The sequence below is a fragment of the Podarcis pityusensis genome, assembly GCF_964106645.2.
Source record: "Podarcis pityusensis genome assembly, chromosome: 3".
In the NCBI taxonomy this organism is placed as follows: Eukaryota; Metazoa; Chordata; class Lepidosauria; order Squamata; family Lacertidae; genus Podarcis; species Podarcis pityusensis.
The window spans coordinates 5460164-5479337 of record NC_138026.1 but is presented as its reverse complement, the minus strand read 5'-3'; the positions used below and the strand labels follow the sequence as shown (position 1 = coordinate 5479337).

The following is a 19174-nucleotide window of genomic DNA, read 5'->3' as shown; positions in this document are numbered from 1 at the left end:
AATGCAGTACAGACAGTCACATTATTTTGGTTAGGTAAAGCTAACAACATGGAGTGCTAAACAAGAAATCTGTTCTAAGGAAGTCTTGGCACTGTAGTGAGTGTTATTCTCTGAACAGTCTTAACAGGCTCAAGCTTTTAAGACAAACATTTCCTGAAAGTGTATCATGTTAGCAGTTGCTAATACTGAGATAGGTCAGCGGCAACTCAGTGTATTCATAATTGCTTGTAATCTATATATTTAAATAAATATGACATACTGGACTTAAGTGGTTTGTGCATTATCTATTCCTTCTAAACGTGACATGGAACAAACATGGGGCACACATACTAGTTGAACCCTTTAGCTTTCATTATTCTACCTCTTCTTACTCTTGAATTTTAATCCCAAACTAATTGGAAGTCAATCTTATTTGAGTTTTACTTTGTCCAAGTAATGAGTTTAGGATTGTGGTGTTGCATATACAAAGCCTTTCTATAATTACTGTTCATTATTTACTTTCAGCTACTCTAGGGGATTTATGATCACCTGAAAGTAGTATTGCTCTTGATGCATACTGGGTTCTTTGTAATGCAACCTATGGCAGGTAGTAAAGCCTAGGTGTTCAAAAGGCTTTTCACAGCAATCTTAATAAAAATGGGATTTCCAGTGTTTTAAAGAGGGTTATAAGTTATGTGGCATTGGGACTGTTCTTCAGGTTTGTGAGAGTTCTCTCCTATCTACACAAACTCCGTGGTCTTCACATGATCCCTCTTCTATTGAAAACATATTCCATGCTGTGATTAGTTGTTAGCCTAGTGTTTTTTAAGTAACTGTATTGAGAAGTCTCCTGAGAGTAGCAATGTTTTCTTTTCTGGCTTCCACAAAACTCTGGAAGGGCAAGATAGGAAAAGAATCAACCATGCTATCACAAATGTCTTAAGCATCCTATTATTCATAGCTACTGAACAGGAGTTTGAACCATCTCTACAATGGTGCATACCTCTTCTTAAGGGCTAGAAAGTGTCTCTGAAGCCTTTATATATTTGTCACACTTGAGTATTGTTTATCCTACTGGGTCCTCTAGACCAGGCTTCCTCAACCTCAGCCCTCCTGATGTTTTTCGCCTACAACTCCCATGATCCCTAGCTAGCAGGACAAGTGGTCAGGGATGATGGGAATTGTAGTCTCAAAACATCTGGAGGGCTGAGGTTGAGGAAGCCTGCTCTAGACAGTTTGCAACATGGTAAACCTTTTTTTAAGGTGAATGTTACCAAGAAGACAATTTAAAACCCCAACAACACATATAGTATGAAAAAGCAGCTAAAATATTAGCAACAGCACGCAGCCTGTGGGGGTAGCTTTAGTACAGTATCCAAAAATGAAGCTAAAAGGCTTTGACGAATAGTACGTTATTTACCTGGCATTTAAAAGACAATAGGTGCTAATTGAGCCTCTCTGGGGACAGCCCCATGTGTAATGCATTGCAGTGGTCACCCTGGGAGGGTACCAGAGTATAGATGGCTGTAGCTTATGAAAGGTGTTCCAAGATACCAGAGCCTCAATAAACAGCTAGGAGCACCCCCAACAGTGCTTCTCTCTTGTCTGTTTATTGACCCTCATCCAGTCCATTAGCAAGCTAGGTTCCTGGTTCAGAATGCCCACTGCTTCACCCGGATTGGATGAAAAGATGTGAAGCTAGTTGTAATCTATATACTGTTGACACTTAGCCCAGGTGCCCTAACCTGTAGTTTCATTTAGACGTTAAATAAGACTCCAATTCACTGGATGATGTCCAAAGACAAGATAGAGCCCTGTGGAACACGATGACACTCGTGCCAGTGTGTGGAACAATAGTCACCTAACATCACCTTGTGGAACCAGCTGACCAGGTTCTACAACCAGCAGTTCCCATCTGGACAGCCTTGTAGTTTTTTGAAGAAACTTAAGGATCTTTAACCTTTTTCAGGACCTTCACAAAAGTGTAGCTCCAGGTAACCATGGAATTTACAGTGGTGTCTCGCAAGACGAAATTAATCCGTTCCGTGAGTCTCTTCGTCTTGCGGTTTTTTCGTCTTGCGAAGCACAGCTATTAGCGGCTTAGCGGCTATTAGCGGCTATTAACGGCTTAGCGGCTTTAAGAAAAAGGAAACAAACTCGCAAGAACTCGCAAGACGTTTCGTCTTGCGAAGCAAGCCCATAGGGAAATTCGTCTTGCGGAACGACTCAAAAAACAGAAAACTCTTTCGTCTAGCGAGTTTTTCGTCTTGCGAGGCATTCGTCTTGCGGGGCACCACTGTAGTTTTAAATTTGTACTTTAGGTACAAGCATTACTTATACAGTGGTACTTCGGGCTGAGTACTTAATTCATTCCAGAGGCCCGTTCTTAACCTGAAACTGTTCTTAACATGAAGCACCACTTTAGCTAATGGGGCCTCCCACGCTGCCGCTGCACGATTTCTGTTCTCATCCTGAAGCGAAGTTCTTAACGTGAAGCACTATTTCTGGGTTAGCGGAGTGTGTAACCTGAAGCGTATGTAACCCGAGGTACCACTGTATAGGTCTCTCATAAACACACACACACGGGTGTGAAATTTCCCTAGTTTGTGATAGAAATAGAACAAAGTGTATTATGAACCAACAGTTTCAATTGCTGTGTGCCATACTATAGTAGATTTAATTATGGTTTTCTCTTTTCAGTGACTATTTATTCAAGCTGCTTCTGATTGGAGACTCTGGTGTTGGAAAATCTTGCCTTCTGCTTAGGTTTGCAGTAAGTTGTCATGCATCTTCAACTTTTTGTTAACGATTAACCTTAAAAACTGATTGTAATGCAAAAATGAATGTGTTCCAGGTTTCCTGTTTTTTCTTTCCTACTGGCTAATCATAATCAAAAGAAAATACCAATTTACAGTCACATGAAAAGGAGTTCTCCTTGTATGGGTGCAGTTACCCTTCAAATTCAAATGGGTTCTTCTAGCAGGCAGAACTGAAGTTTAGTTTTTTAGTTGCATATTCACCTGAAAACTCGCATATTGTTGAATTCTCCTTGCTGTGCAATTATGCCGAGCTCATTTGCATGATTGGTTCAGATGCCAGCTGATGAGTGAAAAAAAGTCTTGCTTGATAAGCTTCCTTCCTTTGGTAGCTTGAATGGAGAGCTATCAAAACATAGGCTCTTTGAACATGCTGCTATATGATCTTTGCAATTACCACATGATAACTGTAGGCCATATTGAGAACTAATCCTATGATTTGTAATATTTGTAGAATACGAAACACAAGCAGGTTCAACTCTTAGCTTAATGTTATGCACAATTAAATTGAAAGTAAATTGTGTGGAGTTCAATAGGACAGTTGCATGGAGTTCCAAGTATACTTGGAATAAGTATGCTAAGGTTTGCAGCTGTGAGTTGTGCCTAATTTTGCATAAGACAATGAAGTTCTACATTTAGTTTATAACTCAGGGAGGAACATTGTGGTGGTTGTCTTTCTTCTTTCCTTCACTAAATCTAATAATAATATAATAATTTATTATTTATACCCCGCCCATCTGGCTGGGTTTCCCCAGCCACTCTGGGCGGCTTCCAACAAAACACTAAAATACAATAACTTATCTAAGACTTGGCAGCAGGGGAGAATCGGTAGGCCAGAATCTTGAGCATGCCTGATGCTTTTCACTTTGAAAAGCAGGCTCCATGCTACATCACAAACTGCTTTGAAAGTCCCTTATTGCTTATCTTAAGAGTCAACAACTCTTAATTCACAAGTTAATGAAGACTTTATTGGTATCATCATGATCCAAAAACATTAAAGGTAAAGGGACCCCTGACCGTTAAGTCCAGTCGTGGACGACTCGGGTTGCGGCGCTCATCTTGCTTTACTGGCCAAGTGAGCCGGCGTACATCTTTCAGGTCATGGGGCCAGCATGATTAAGCTGCTTCTGGCGAAACCAGAGCAGCACATGGAAACACTGTTTCCCTTCCTGCCGTAGCAGTACCTATTTATCTACTTGCACTTTGACGTTCTTTCAAACTGCTAGGTAGGCAGGAGCTGGGACCAAGCAATGGGAGCTCACCCCGTCGCAGGGATTCAAACCGCCAACCTTCTGATTGGCAAGTCCTAGGCTCTGTGGTTTGGACCACAGCGCTGCCTGCGTCCAAAATCATAGTCGAACACAAAAGCTGTTTGGGTACAATAGACTCCACAGTGTTAGCCCAGTGAGGAATTTACGTTATTGGGAAGCCCTAGAGGCAAAACCAGAAAATATGTGTGAGCAAAATACTGGACTTACAACCCAGAAGAAGAACAAAACAGAAACAAATAATGTCTAGAGGATATATTTGCTTCATAGTAATATAATGAAAAGGGTGTCCAATGTATCTCAATAATCCCAACAGTTTAATAGTTTTTTTCTTAAAACAACAATATCAGAAAAAGTAAATAAATAGTAAGTAAGTAAGTAAATATTTGCACAATAAGAGATAAAACCAACCTGGAGCAGAAAGAACCTCTTTGGGTAAAACCACTCCTAGGGCCCAGCGAACTCATGCAGTGCATTATAATGGTTTTTTGTGTAATTGGGAATTCCCAGGAAAAATAACATCTTACAAAGGCTGAGCCCAAACTTTTCATGTAGAGCAAATAGCTCTATATAGCATGTGAGTAAATTATAACTGAATAATAAACTGATTAATATAAACTGCGGACAGTATTTAACTAAATAATTATGTGAGCTTGCACAACAGGACTTCTCCCTCTCTTCCCCCTGCATGTGCCCTATGCCATCCCTTAATTTGCAGAGGTATGATGAAAACCCCAGAACAGATGGGAGGAAGGAGTTTCCTTATACAATTCGACTTGTGCAATAACTTAGTTGAATCCCACCCAATATTTTGGGGTTGGTAATGGGGAGTGCATGGTTCAATGGAAAACCACACGCCATATTGATAATTCATGCTTTTCTGTTTGAGCATGCCTTTTCTCGCTCCTTTTCTGTCCCTGACAGAATTACTTGAATCAGCCCTTACTGTGACACCAGTTAGATAGTGGTTTAAGGTTTCCTCACCCATTGCATTATTGAAATATATATTGCAATAGTAGTGACTGTGGCCAAACTTTGACTGCAAGTCGTGTCTGCAGTGAGCCATGACACCTTACCTTTGCTGGTGCATATAGTTGCATCACTGTTTACGCAAGGTGAGAGTACAGGCTGGTATAATGGCTTCAGCTCCACCCTTTCCAGAACCTTGACTTGTCTTGATTCTGGTTTGGCCTTTGTAGGACACAGTGCTGCTGATTTGTAAATGGTGATATTCTTTTCTCTTCTCTTCTCCCATTTAGGATGATACGTACACAGAAAGCTACATCAGCACAATTGGCGTGGACTTTAAAATCAGAACTATAGAGTTAGATGGGAAAACAATCAAACTTCAGATAGTAAGTATCCCCCGTTCTGCTTGGTGAGTCTAATCTAGTTCATGGAAGGAATTCAACATTGTGCCAGTATGATTGTCCCTTCAGTGCAATCTCTCCTATGTGCTGTTCTTGGGGGGGGGGGGGGTGAAGAGAAGGGGTCAGCCCTGTACCACTATTAGGATTTATTGTGCAACTGCTTAGTTGAATCCAGCCCCATTTGTTAATTTCTGTAGTGCTATGAAATGGTTAAATATTAGAAGTAGGAGCTGAATGAATGGTCCAAGTGCTTTACTGCTGCTAATCAGATAATTTGGGGAATTGTGATTTTTTACCCATGTTTAATTAAACATTTTTTACCCATGTTTAATTAAAATGCACTCTGGTGATTTCAAGTCAAGCGTTGTTGTTATTATTATTATTGCAACGCTTGGCCTTACAATTCGTTCCCATTGATATGGTTCCTGGTCCAGTTTTAAAACTGGAAACTTGTTTGGTTTCTGACTTAAGTTCCTGCTGCTATGTTCTGACTCCCTGAAGCAAAATAACCTGCTTTTGTCTGTGCTGGGGAGGAGTAGGAAACCTTGTGCAGAAGCCAACAATGAACTCTTATAGGCTCTTTTCCAGGGAAGACTTTTCATTTCAATCAACTTGACTGCTGTTTGTATTCTCTGCTAAGCAAGGCGATATTTCTAAATTAAACAATTGGCAAACTACAAGTCTGGGAAATCTGGTGTATCTTAATGTGCTAAATGCAAAGAGACTTCTGCAATGATGCAGTTAACAAGCTCCATTAACCCTGAACACAGTGAAAACCAAGTGCAATTGTGACACTTTGGGATATACTAGGGAGCAGCAAACTAAGGAAAACACAGTAAGATTCAGAGCAGGGGTGGGGAACCTGGACCCTCCAGATATTGCCGGACCCCTGGACCTGCGGCCATGCTGGCTAAGGCTGATGGCAGTTGGAGTTAATTTGGAAGGACACAGGTTCCTTACTCTTCTTGGAGAGCTTACCGTATTTTTCGCCCTATAGGACGCACTTTTCCCCCTCCAAAAATGGAGGGGAAATGTGTGTGCGTCCTATGGAGCGAATGCAGGCTTTCGCTGAAGCCTGGAGAGCGAGAGGGGTCGGTGCGCACCGACGCCTCCGCTCTCCAGGCTTCAGGAAGCTCTGCACAACCCTCGGGAGACCGGCGCGACTTCGCGTCGATCTCCCGAGGGCTGTGCAGAGCTGCCTGCATTCCGAAGCCTGGGGCGCACTGAAGAGTGCGCCCAGGCTTCGCCCAGCTCTCCGCAAGCCTGGGGAGACCGGCGCGACTTCCCTCCGGGCTCCCTAGGCTTGCGGATAGCAGGCTGTTCTCGGGGCTGGGGTTGGGGGAAGCTCGGGCTTCCCCCGCGCCAGCCCCGCGCCTGGGGGGGAAATAATTTTTTTTCTTTATTCCCCCCCCCCCCCCAAAAAAAACTAGGTGCGTCCTATGGGGCGAAAAATACGATATATCCTTGGGCAATATCAGAGATGACTTAATAGGGCAGAATAATTTGGTAGTGAGATTGCACGTGGTTATGGCTGTGTTGTTTGCATAAGGTTCTACTCTACTTCTTTACGGAAGCTAATTTTCATATGTTATCTAATGCATTTCCCTGCTATAGCCCATTAAGAGCCTGTTCATGTTAAGCCAGTGGTTATCGATCAGTGGTTTGTATTGCTTGCAAATTTGTATTTCTTGTGGTATGCCACCCCTTTTTTCAGCTACGCTTGCTAATTGGGGTAGGGGAAATGCCTGTGTTGGACACCTCAGGTGCACAGTGCACTAAACTCAAGGTTCTGCAATCCTCTTATGTAGAATCAAAGTCTGTCAAAATATTTGATACAGTGAGATGAGATTCTATATCTGAAATGGTTAAGGGTTAAGGCTGGGGTTAGCTGTGAAAGGCTGTGCAGAAACAGTAATAGGACTGTAGTGTTCCCAGGTGGATTTGGTTTAAATCAAATCGATTTAAATCACTAGTCAGTAAGAATAGATTTAAATCACTTTTTTTACAGAAAGACTCATTCTTGCTAGTATAATCTTAATATTTACAACCAGATGAAGGTTTCATTTTTGGAATAATAAATTTTCAGAGTAGTTTTTATAGTTATATAAAAAATTACTGATTTGGTTATACTATTAGAAATACATAGACAGATAATTATGAAATTATTGTGAGGTTTAATAAGTTAACTGTTTATATTTGGACAACTTTTCTGCTGTATTTTATTGGAAGGAGACAAATCATCATTTCCTTAATAACAACTTAAATAATTTCTTTAACTAAAACAATAACATTATAGCATATGTTTCCATGTTTGTTAACTGATGTGGTTAAACATTAAAAAAAAAAACAAAATAACTTAACTGAGTTTTAGCACACATGAAAAACTTAAAACGTCTGTATTTCCACCACCAACCATCCCTTTAGATTTGCTTCTACATTCAGGTGCCTATTCTGTACAGTTAAGTGTTAGTGCATTTGCTGGAACCCAATGGGATTGGAAAGAGGTTGCCAGCCCTGAAGTGCCTTCAACACTTGCCTCAAGTCTGAGTTGCACAGACATGCAACTGACTTGCATAATTATTACACAAAGATCCCAAGACTTGCGGAGTATCCTGCTCACAAGGTTGCACTTTTATTTTTACTGCTTCACGCTTAGCTACTTGTACACATCTATTCCACTCCAAACAATCTATTTCTTGAACCTCTTGGGACTTAGCATTTAAGAGGGAAGGGGTCGATTCTGTGTGTATAAATTTGCAAAGGAACAATGGGATTAAGGTTTTCCCCTCAACTCTGTATATTTATTTTATAACATTTTTCCTGTGAAGAAAAGGCATGTTATCTCTGCAGATACAAATTCACACTTTTGAAAACGGCAAAAACAGGCATCTGTGATAATACCTTCTCCTTAGAAAAACTGCTCCAAATAATCTTACAGAAACCTCTGATGGATTAATGGCATTCATTTGCCAAAAAAATTAAACATTGCATATAAAGCCTCATGCTACATAATTGAAAACAAATCTTTATTTCCTGATGAATAGCCTTTGGACTATAATGTAACTTAAATAGAAAATTATCTTTAGAAAGATTTTTCCTTCAAAAGCATTTTATTTTTATAAATCCAATTTAAATTTTAAAATCTGATTTATTTATTTTATTAAAAAACTTTGATTTTTATCCACCCTGAGTGTCCCTAAGATAGTATATAAATAGCCGAAAAGGTATATGCAAGCAGGTTTAAGAAGAAATTTAGGTTGCTTATAGAAGCTGTAAATCTCCTGAACACTTGGAATGGTAAAGTTGGAAGGGACTCTGAGGGTCATCTATCCCAACCCTTCAATGCAGGAATCTCAAGCATCCATGATAGATGGCCATCTAATTTCTGCTTTAAAATCTCCAATGAAAAACGTCCACCACCTTCCGAGGGAGTCGGTTTCACTGTTGAGCGGCTCTTACTGTCAGAAATTTCTTCCTGGTGTTTCATTGAAATCTCCTTTCTTGTAACTTGAATCCATTTGTATGGGAAGCAGAAACCTATTTGATAATGTGTGATCAACATTTGACACTAATTCCACATATGACACAGGCTGGAGTGTTTTAGTGGCACTTCAGTCATAGGACTGGCTATGGCATAAGCAGACCTGCATTGCTCCACAGCTGGGCAGAGCAGCAACAAACCACGGTCTACATATGTACTGAAATGCATGGTAGTGGTGCAGTCTTGTCTTGTTCTTTGTATTCATGGTCTGTCCATAGCTGACGTAGAATTTAAAAGGACTTTCTCAAGTTAGATTCTGCATGACGTTTGGCGACACTGAGAATGGAACTTTCAAATTCTGAGAACCTTTGGCTATAAATGGGGAAGGGGCAGTGTTAGAAAAGCTATTCACCACACGGAGCCTGGAACCTGGGTTTCAGTCACAAAAATAAAATGGCTAGTCACTATCCCCCCCCCCTTCCAAAAAACCATGGTAGCACTTTCTATTTGTTTTTTTTGAAACGCATGATCTAATACACAATTCACATCAGAGGGAGGGAGTTGCAAATACACATGCACACTCTCACACACGGAAAGAAAAGAGGTGTGAACAACTGCTAAGCTGAGCTCTTCAGGTTTAATGTGTTGGATTGGGCTGGAATCACGAGAAAATGACTGTATCTGGTAGAGAAACACACGCAGCCCCAACCCAGAAGTGGCCCCACCCCACGGCTGCAACTTCATGCAACCTATTTCGGCCATGGGCCTGTCCACTATCCCTCAGACCTTGTGGGGGGCCAGACTATATTTTTTTGGGGGGGGGAATAATAATAATAATGAACACATTCCTATGCCCCACAAATAACCCAGAGATGCATTTTAAATAAAAGCACACATTCTGGTCATGTAAAAACACGCTGATTCCTGGACTGTCCGTGGGCCGGATTGAGAAGGTGATTGGGCAACATCCAGCCCCCAGGCCTTAGTTTGCCTACCCATGATCTAAACCAACATACAAGGCACTTTTCCCTCTCTGTGCTGCCTGGGGAACTCTCTCCTTCAGTGGGCTCACTTTTCCTCCCCTGTCCCTCTGTTCTCTCAGCATAGTATTCAAATGAATCTGGGAAACTGTTCTTAATTTTACTTTGGAGTCTGCGCCCTCAGCTGGAGAAAATCAGTGGCTTACTCAAGAGTCGGGTGAGCAGAGCTTGGGGCTGCGGAGGGGAGAGCTTCCCACCCATGAAGAGAGCGGAGGGAAAGGGAGGAATGGAAAATAGGAGAAGGCAGTGGCGGCAAGAACGCTCCTGCTGCCTTGTGGGGCGAGGGGGTGGCAGGGTTGGGTTGAGCCAGGGGCTCCATGGAGGGCAGAACAAGCAGCAGCTCCCCATTCACAGCGGGGGGGGGGGGGCTCCAGGTGGCAGTCACAAACGGCTCTTCAGCAGCAACCTCAGGGCAGTTTTTGTCTTTGCCGCGTCTCCCACCACAGCTAGGGTGCAAAATATGGCGCCCGGCCATCCACACGCCTTTGCAAAGGCCCAGCTGCCAGTCGTGAAATGTGACTGGCGCCTGGCTAATTTTGAACACTGACTAGGTGCCGTTCCAGTAATTTGAGGGGTGGAAATACGAATTGGGGAGGTGAGGAGGAGAGAGCTTACCTTTCTGGTGGTAGCATTTTTCCTTTAAACTGTGAAAGTAGGCAGCAGCAAAGGCCATGTCACTGACTGTCTCCTGGGGTCTGTCACTTTTGCCCAGCAGCGTAGCATGGGTTGTCAGCACCCGGGGCAAGGCAAGTAATTTGCGCCCCCTAACCTGCCGCCGCTGCCAGCTTCTTCTTGCTGCTGCCTGGTCTGGTCTGGTGTGGTTCTCTCCCGCGCTCAGCGCTGCGCTGGGCGGCCGCTGCACTGTCCCTCCCCCAGATAGTCCCTCGCTCTCTCTCCGCACCGCACGCCTGGCACCCACCCCCTCCACAGTGGGCGGCGACCCAGCGGCTCGGATCGGATTCGCACAGCCAGCACTGCAGTGAGAGAGAGTGAGTGAGCCAGGTAGGGGCAGAGAGCTGCGAGTGCGAGCGCGCCCCCCCAGATGTTGCGCCCGGTGCGGCCGGCTCCCCCTGCACCCCCCACGCTACGCCACTGCTTTTGCCTCGTATCCTTTTGGGGGAGATGGCAGGCAGCAGGACTTCTCCTGCTTTTTAAGGTCTTAAATAATAAACGTGCAACTTCTGCAAAGATAAGCCTGGCTCATGTGACCCTCCAAATTTGCAATCTGTGCTTGATGCATTGAATGTGGGAAATCGGAGTTCTATAGAACCCTTCAAAAGCAAAGGCTCCCATGAGATTTCACATTTCAGTCGTCCTTTGTGCTCCATGGCACAGCAGTGACCATCTAAAAGCCTTTGCAGCTCTCCAAAAACTGAGGACCTTAAATATGTAAAAAGCTTCTGAATTGTAATTCACTGAAGTTAGTAGTACAACGGCTGCCAGACCAGGGAAATTACCATGTTGCTGCTCCACATCACTGTGCTGTTTATTTCTGAGCTTCTTGGCTGCTAATTGAAGACGCATGATGGCAGGGCTGCTGCTAACCCTCACCGTTGAGGGTTTGATCCTTCACTCTTTAAAGCCAGGTGCTATTTAGAGAGGGGCATGCTGGGGTGGGGAAATGTACTGAGGGTCCTTGAATAGTCACGTTTTACAGTTGACACACCTTGCCTTAACGTATGGCAGTATCTTTCCATTTCACTTCAGTAGTGTAAAGGTGTCGTCTTTTTTGTGGCAGGTACTTCAGAGCAGTCCATAAAAGATCACTGAAAGAATTTACAGAACTCCTTTTAACTTTCCCTATTTCCCCTTTTCTCTATTGGAATAGAGTGAGCTGCTTCTCTGAACAGATGCCATCTTCTAAGTTCTCTTTTGCTTTTTTGTAGTGGGATACGGCAGGCCAAGAGAGATTTCGAACTATCACTTCTAGTTACTACAGAGGAGCTCATGGCATCATAGTTGTGTATGATGTTACAGATCAGGTAAGCACTTGGCCTTTGTTTTGCCTTTGAGGAAATAGTGTCTAAAAGCTTGTTTATGGTTTTCTGAGCAAACTATGGGGAAATGTAAACTTTGTACATAGGTGTCAAAAGCTTGTCTGCAGAGAGGAGGCTCGTATAAAGTGGTAGTTCTACCCTCTGAGCCTCCTGCTCCACTTTTCCTGGCAGTCTTTCAATTATTCCTTCCTAGGTGACCAGAAAGGTGTCTGTTTTAGAGTTTACACACACCAAATTGCTTTAAATGCAGCTTATTTACATTGCTATTGTGGATCTCTGAAGGAAAGATCTTGCGCTTGACAAGGTCCTTTTCCTTGGCTGCAGCCACAGGAAGAAGTGATGGAGCTAAGAAGAGTGTGTCTTAAGTACCTTAGTCAAAAAATATGTCCAGTTTAAAAAAAAAATTTGCTGGGGTGAGCTTTAAGCGAGCTTATAGCAACTTTTCAAGTTCTCTCGTACACTTGTACAAGATAAAGGCAATATTTAACATATACCTCCTTATGTTCCAGGAGTCTTTCAATAATGTAAAACAGTGGCTTCAAGAAATAGATCGTTATGCCAGTGAAAATGTTAACAAGTTGTTGGTAGGGAACAAGTGTGATCTGACCACAAAGAAAGTAGTAGACTATACAACAGCAAAGGTACGTCAACTGATTTTACATTTTTTAAAAAAATAATTGCAACTGTTCTGACTTTGGATATGGGCTAAGGTGGTGTAGGGCTGGGCAATATCTGGTTTTCAACATTGTGCTATATCACCAGCTAAATGTCATGATATAACAATACATATGACAATGTATGAAATAAGAATGAAGGAGGGGAAGGTGGGGAGGGGAAAGCCGTTGATTCCTGGATGTGAACTTCACACCAGTTTTGGACAAGGCATTGCCTAGCCCTAGCCAAGAACATTGTTCTCCTGCAGCACTGCATTTTCTTTGGGGGGAGGAAATTTTTTGCACTTTTTAAAACTCCCCAGGAATGTACCAAAAACATAACCATGAACAAGTGAAAGGAGAACTTCACACCCCAGGGATACCCTTGTTTTTAAAGCGTTCAGTCTCTACTTTAAATTTTTTAGAAGTGCTATTCACTAAATTAAAAAGACAATGTTGCCCTTTAGTTAGAGCAACAGTTGTGTAATGATTGGCAGTTGCTCCATGTGTGAGTTTGTGTGTGTAAAAAAAAATGCCCAGTTGTTTAGTCACTCATTGAATGGGGGGGGGGGGGGAATCAATCATTGCCCGCCCAGGTGAAAACTCAACCATTTCTTGGCTGGGGGGTGGGGGTGAAATTTAAGGCACTTAAGGGCCTGGAGTCAAGCTATTTCCAAGTTGGCCAGTTTCAACCAGAAATAGCAGTGGAAAACATTTTAAAGAAGTCCACTGGGGCTACTAGGATATAAGTTGTAAGCTGGGAAATTGGGGCCGGGGGAGAGAATCTTTTCCAAGCCTGACTCCTCCTAAACCTCGTTTTGCCTAGAAGCAGGTTTGCAGTTGCAACTAAAGAATAGGAGATCAACAAGTGGTGGGGAGAGGGGGAGGGAATTATCTTTTTTAAAAAACAGAGGGAGAAAGTTTCTTGCAGAAGAATCGCAACATAGAGGCTTTGGCAAGCACAGTCCCACCTCCCTCTGCAAGGTCTCATGAACCAGATCCACGGTCATGATTTCCTCCACTGTTCCTGAGGACAATTTTGGTTTCTGCATCCCTCCTCTCCAGTTCCCTCTAGGAACAATTTCCATTGCAAGAGATCCATTGCCTGACAGAGCAATGATAAGGACAGCCTCCAAAGAGAGCAGAATACAATTGGCTGTGCTTAATTCCACTCCTTTTTCCTTCTTCCCTGGACAACAGGGTGCAGAGCTGCTTTAGAGCTGGCTAGCAGCCCTTTACATGGCAGTAAAATGCTTTAAAAAGGTAAAGGGACCCCTGACCATTAGGTCCAGTTGTGACTGACTCTGGGGTTGCGGCGCTCATCTTGCTTTATTGGCCGAGGGAGCCGGCGTACAGCTTCCGGGTCATGTGGCCAGCAGGACTAAGCCGCTTGTGGCGAACCAGAGCAGCGCACGGAAACGGTGTTTACCTTCCCGCCGGAGCGGGACCTATTTACTCTGCAGTAAAGGACTACATTGCCAGCTGATAGCGCACTCCTTGCAAGCACGGAGGCATTTAGCAGCAAGGAGTTCAGCAACTGCTTCCACCCCTCGTGAGCAGAGTATTGCATGGCCAAAAAATTATCAAACCTTTATCACGATCTGGACATTAAGCTGGTTTTCAGCAATGTATCAATAAATCACACAGTCCTAGTACCAATGATTCAAGATATGTAAAATGTACCTAGTAAAAGGATGGTGTTGACTTCGGTAGTAAGGCATTAATATACATCTGACTTGCTCGTGTACAGTGGCAAAATGCAGAGCTACTTTATTTTTCTCCAAGTTTTGGACAGCATAAATAACACTGATATGCTTTACCTACAGGAATTTGCAGATTCCCTTGGGATTCCTTTTTTGGAAACCAGTGCAAAGAATGCAACAAATGTAGAACAGTCTTTCATGACCATGGCTGCTGAGATCAAAAAACGGATGGGCCCTGGAGCTACAGCAGGTGGTGCAGAGAAGTCCAATGTTAAAATTCAGAGCACTCCCGTCAAGCAGTCCAGTGGAGGTTGCTGCTAAAACTCTCCTCCCCATTTGCAATGAATCTGAAACCTGAACCCAACTGAAAAAAATGCCTGAATTGTACTGTATGTAGCTGCACTACAACAGATTCTTATCGTCTCCACAAAGGTCAGAGATTGTAAATGGTCAATACTGACTTTTTTATTCCCCCGATTCAATAAAGCTAACTTCATTTTCAGAAATATGTTAAACCTTTTGTGTGCTGGTTTATAAATGCGTGTAATCCTTGTTGCTTTTTCTTATACCAGATCGTTTCCTGTGGTTGGCTAAACTTGGAATATATTATTTTGTTCTGATCATATTGGCATGTTTAGATGTCAGGTTTAGTCTTCTGAAGATGAAGTATAGCCTTTTTTGTATCCAACAGCACAACTGTGTCTTGTCACTTTTCCATGCATAAAGTTCAGTAAGACAAATGTTCTATGTAAGATCTGATTTGCTAGTTCCTTGTAGAGTTGTAAACGGAGAGATTACAATCTGTCTTTGATCCAAAGAACTGCACTAATTGGTTCTGTGCGCCCAAGGCAGCTTTGGATTCTACTTGTACCTCTCCCAGACAAACCTTTTTTTCTTTTTTTTTTAACTGAGGCATGTTTCATTGGGGGTGGGGGGGTGGCTGCCCCTGAAAGTAAAGTCGCAGATTTCCATTGGCAATGCCTTAGACCTTGGGCAATCCTAAAGTAGCTCTTTGGATCCAAGATGCTGATTTTTCTTAATACTCTGCATATAATTTGTGGCTGCAGAACATTGTAATTTGTTGCACAATATGTAACAAACTGAAGAAATGTTTAATAAATATTGTACTTATTGGAAGTAATATCAAACTGTATGGTGATTAAGTATTGTCTTAATTCTTATGGCAAAGCGGAAAGGCTTGCATTGTGCCCCAAATGTACCTTTTTATGTGCAGTAATGGCACTTTAGAACCTTTTCCTGGACCATACCTTCCCAGCCGAACAAATAACTAGCAAGTATGGCTTAAATGACTAAAAGTTGCCATGGTGTTTCTGGCGTGTATGCTATACTTGGAACACAAAATCTTCTAACATTGTTTATAGAATCATAATCACTCTAAATGTACCATATTCTCCCCCTCCCTGCTCCTAAGTGTCTGGATCTTTCTAAATGATTTCATTTAGAAATACCTTGTGTCTCTTGCTCTGTCATAGAAGAGGAAAGCAGTATTTTCCTAATATATGAATGACTTCAAACTAACAAGGTGATGTTAAAATCTGATGTTATGTCTTTTCTAAATAATGTTACTTCCATTCTCTCACAATCAAATACTGTTGACTTTAATAAAACTTAGTGCAATTTATTGGTTGGCTTGGTTATGCACAAGGAAGCTGGAGTGGTGGGAACTGGTTATCAAGCAAATAACCAGATGACTAATGTAACTTTGTGCAGCAAGAAGACTCTAAAATGTAAGTCTGAGCAAAAACTCAAAACTTGATTTATTGCTACAGCGACCACGTCTTGTACAGAGAAACTAATCCATTAGTGCCTGTTATCTGGGTTTTAAAGTTACCAACTTGATTAAATAATCTCTCTTTTAAAAGAGATTAAAACTGCCATTAAGGCTTTTTTGCAAGAAAACAACCAGATGTGACTGCAAAATATGCCAGTTAGATATGTTGAGAGGCAAGTGTATTAGCAAATCACTAAAATGATTACTCATCCCAATATTGGGATAAACGTGATTTGCATCCACAACTGGAATACATAGTACCTTAAGTCTTCATACTGTTGTCAGAAGATTGAAATTACTGAAACTTTGAATATGCTCTTGAACTTCACAATAAAGTGTACTTCATAATGAGATGTGCTTAGTGGATCAATTCCTAACATGCTTTGAGGGTAATAGTGTACTGTTTTGATCAAAATGGTTCTTACGTAGAAGATATCCAGCTAGAATACTTTGTGTTCATGGAATTTTGGTTATTCTGAAGCTACTTCTGAAAGTTTATAAAGTGAATTCATTGAGCACAATCATTTAAATTCATTTCTGAAGTGCAGAAAACATCTAGGATGCAAATAGGTTCTGGGATAAAAGTGTACGAAATCTATATACCCATTGTACTCAAATAACCTCTGGTTAACAAACTTGTAATCTGATTGCCTACTTGATTCATCCTCGTGTACAGAGTTAATTCAAGTTCTAGCAGGTTTAACACCGAGAACCAGGCTATTGAAGTTGAGACCCTGGCAAAGGGGAGAGCAGATCTTGCTGATGAACACATTTTGACAACTGGGTGCTTAGCCAGTTTCACATGGTTAATGTAGGCACCATACTTTATTAGTATAACAGAGGACCCTTTTGTGCCTATTTGCTGAAGTTAAGCATGCGGTTAATCTTGGCAAGTTCTAACCATTATCCTGAAAACACAAAGAGCTGTGTAAATTACCGTATTTTTCGTCCTATAGGGCGCACCGGCCCATAGGACGCACCTCGTTTTTTGGGGGGGAAAATGAATAAAAAAATTTATTCCCCGCCGCCACGGCTGCCGCCCCAAGCCTTGTGCACACCTGCCCGAAGCACGGGGCACCCTCCGGAGGGCTCTGCGTGCTTCGGGCTGCAGGCTGCCGCCCCAAGCCTCGCACGCTCGACGGGACCTCCTGCCGGGCGCGCAAGGCTTGCAGACACTCACCTGAAGCACGGGGAGCCCTCCGGAGGGCTCCCCGTGCTTTGGGCGACAGGCTGCCGCCCCAAGCCTCGCGCGCTCGGCGGGACCTCCTGCCGGGCGCGCAAGGCTTGCGGACTCTCGCCGGGGCTGCAGGCTGCTGCCCGCAAGCCTTGTGAGCCTGCGGGTACTCCCACCAGGCTTGCAAGGCTTGCGGATAGCTTCCTGAAGCCTGGAGAGCGAGAGGGGTCGGTGCGCACCGATGCCTCTCGCTCTCCAGGCTTCAGCGAAAGCCTGCATTCGCCCCATAGGACGCACACACATTTCCCCTTCATTTTTGGAGGGGAAAAAGTGCGTCCTATGGGGCGAAAAATACGGTACATCCTGTTAGTTGTAGGGCAGGTCCTCCTTAGTATTTGAGTAGTGAAGAGTCTGCTGAATCAAACCAATGGCCCATCTACTGCAGCCTCCTGTTCTCATAGTGGCCAACCAAGCCTGTGGAAACCCTGTAAGCAGGAAGTGAGTGCCACACTTGAGATGGCCTCCTCTGACAGTGGGGGTAGAACAGTCACTGTGAGAAGAGGAAAAGGCTAATCTAATCTTTAAAAGCCATCCAAGCTGTTGGCCATCACTGTCTCCTCTGATGCACGTTCCATCGCCTCACTGCTCTCCGTGAAGCAGTAATTTATCCGCATTACTAGGATGAAGGCAAAACAGCACTGTGGTTTGGGCACTCAAACATGTGACAAAATACCAAGAGTTAACTTGCACTATGAAACTCCCATGTGTCAGTATTTTTCTCAGAAGCAGCGGAAATGTAACGAGATGATAGGTTCTCATTTCCGTTACTTGTTTATATTTTAAGTTCTTGCCCCCAGCAGGAACTTGGAAGTTTCAAAAAGTGCTATGACTACAGCTTCAGGGAGTTCAAATCCACAGGACAGTTTGGGTTGCAAGACATAGAACTGAGTAACTGGGATGTCTTGTTATTCCTGAAGCATGTTCATAAAGCAACAATAGCAGGTTAGCTTGAGTGTACATACCCACATGTCACTGCTGTTTCCTGTTTTGCCTCCCAGTTGAAGAACGGCAATAACAAAATGATCTCCCATTTACAAATTATACTGCTGAAATGAAAAAAGCTGGTGGGGGGAGAAGGTAAGCAGGAATGGGTTTTTGTATGGAAGGACTGGTACTGAGACAGTATGCCACCCTTGCTTCTTTGTAAGCAAATCTCTTTTGCACTGGGCTCTAGTCAAGTTGAGCTCACAACAGCCACAGTTCAACATACTGGGATCATTCAGTTTAAAGGTTCCAATTGCTAAATGTGGGTGCCTTCTATCATGTCACCTTCAGAACAGTGGTATCAGACAACTAAAACTACCTGTCTTGCTGAAGAGCATTACAGCAGGAGTTGAATGGGAAGCCTGTAAAAAGCACATTATTTTAAAGCTGCAATGATGCAGCTAGGATCTAGGTTAGAAAATAGGCAAAGATTAAACTACTCGCAACAGTTATCACCGTAGTGGGAACTGAAGTGGCGTAGTTGAAAACAGCAGGAAAAGGTTCAATTCATACAGCCAATTTAGGGCCTTGGTCTCATCTTGTGTTCATTTTATTCCCCATGATTGAGGAGAGAAGCAAATATGAGGAAAGGCACAGTTGCTGCATTTAAGATGCAAACTGGTTTACTCAACCCAATGTTTTCCTGCAAACCAGAAATAAACTGGTTTGGAATCTTATTTTTTGGCACATGTGTTGAGCAAACTAGTTACTGAAAAAGAGGTCGTTTAATTTTGCATGGATAGCTTATGCAGTGAGTCTTGCTACTGTGGGGGGGGGGGGGAATATGCAGCCTTGCTTTAGCCAAATGTGCATGAGCAGCCAGTTACCCAATTTTGGGGGATGTATTTTAAATATTC

At 42.9% G+C, this 19174-nt stretch overlaps 1 protein-coding gene across 1 annotated transcript in view; it reads left to right on the top strand.

The window, feature by feature from the left end:
- Positions 1 to 16450, top strand: part of RAB1A (RAB1A, member RAS oncogene family) — a 33013-nt gene extending 16563 nt beyond the window's left edge. Inside the window, exons 2-6 of the mRNA XM_080999389.1 lie at positions 2680 to 2752; positions 5323 to 5418; positions 11841 to 11936; positions 12461 to 12592; positions 14431 to 16450. Coding sequence (XP_080855515.1) covers positions 2680 to 2752; positions 5323 to 5418; positions 11841 to 11936; positions 12461 to 12592; positions 14431 to 14628 — 595 coding nt within the window. The 3' untranslated portion in view covers positions 14629 to 16450. The remainder of the gene's footprint in view (positions 1 to 2679; positions 2753 to 5322; positions 5419 to 11840; positions 11937 to 12460; positions 12593 to 14430) is intronic.
- The last annotated feature ends 2724 nt before the right edge of the window (positions 16451 to 19174 follow it).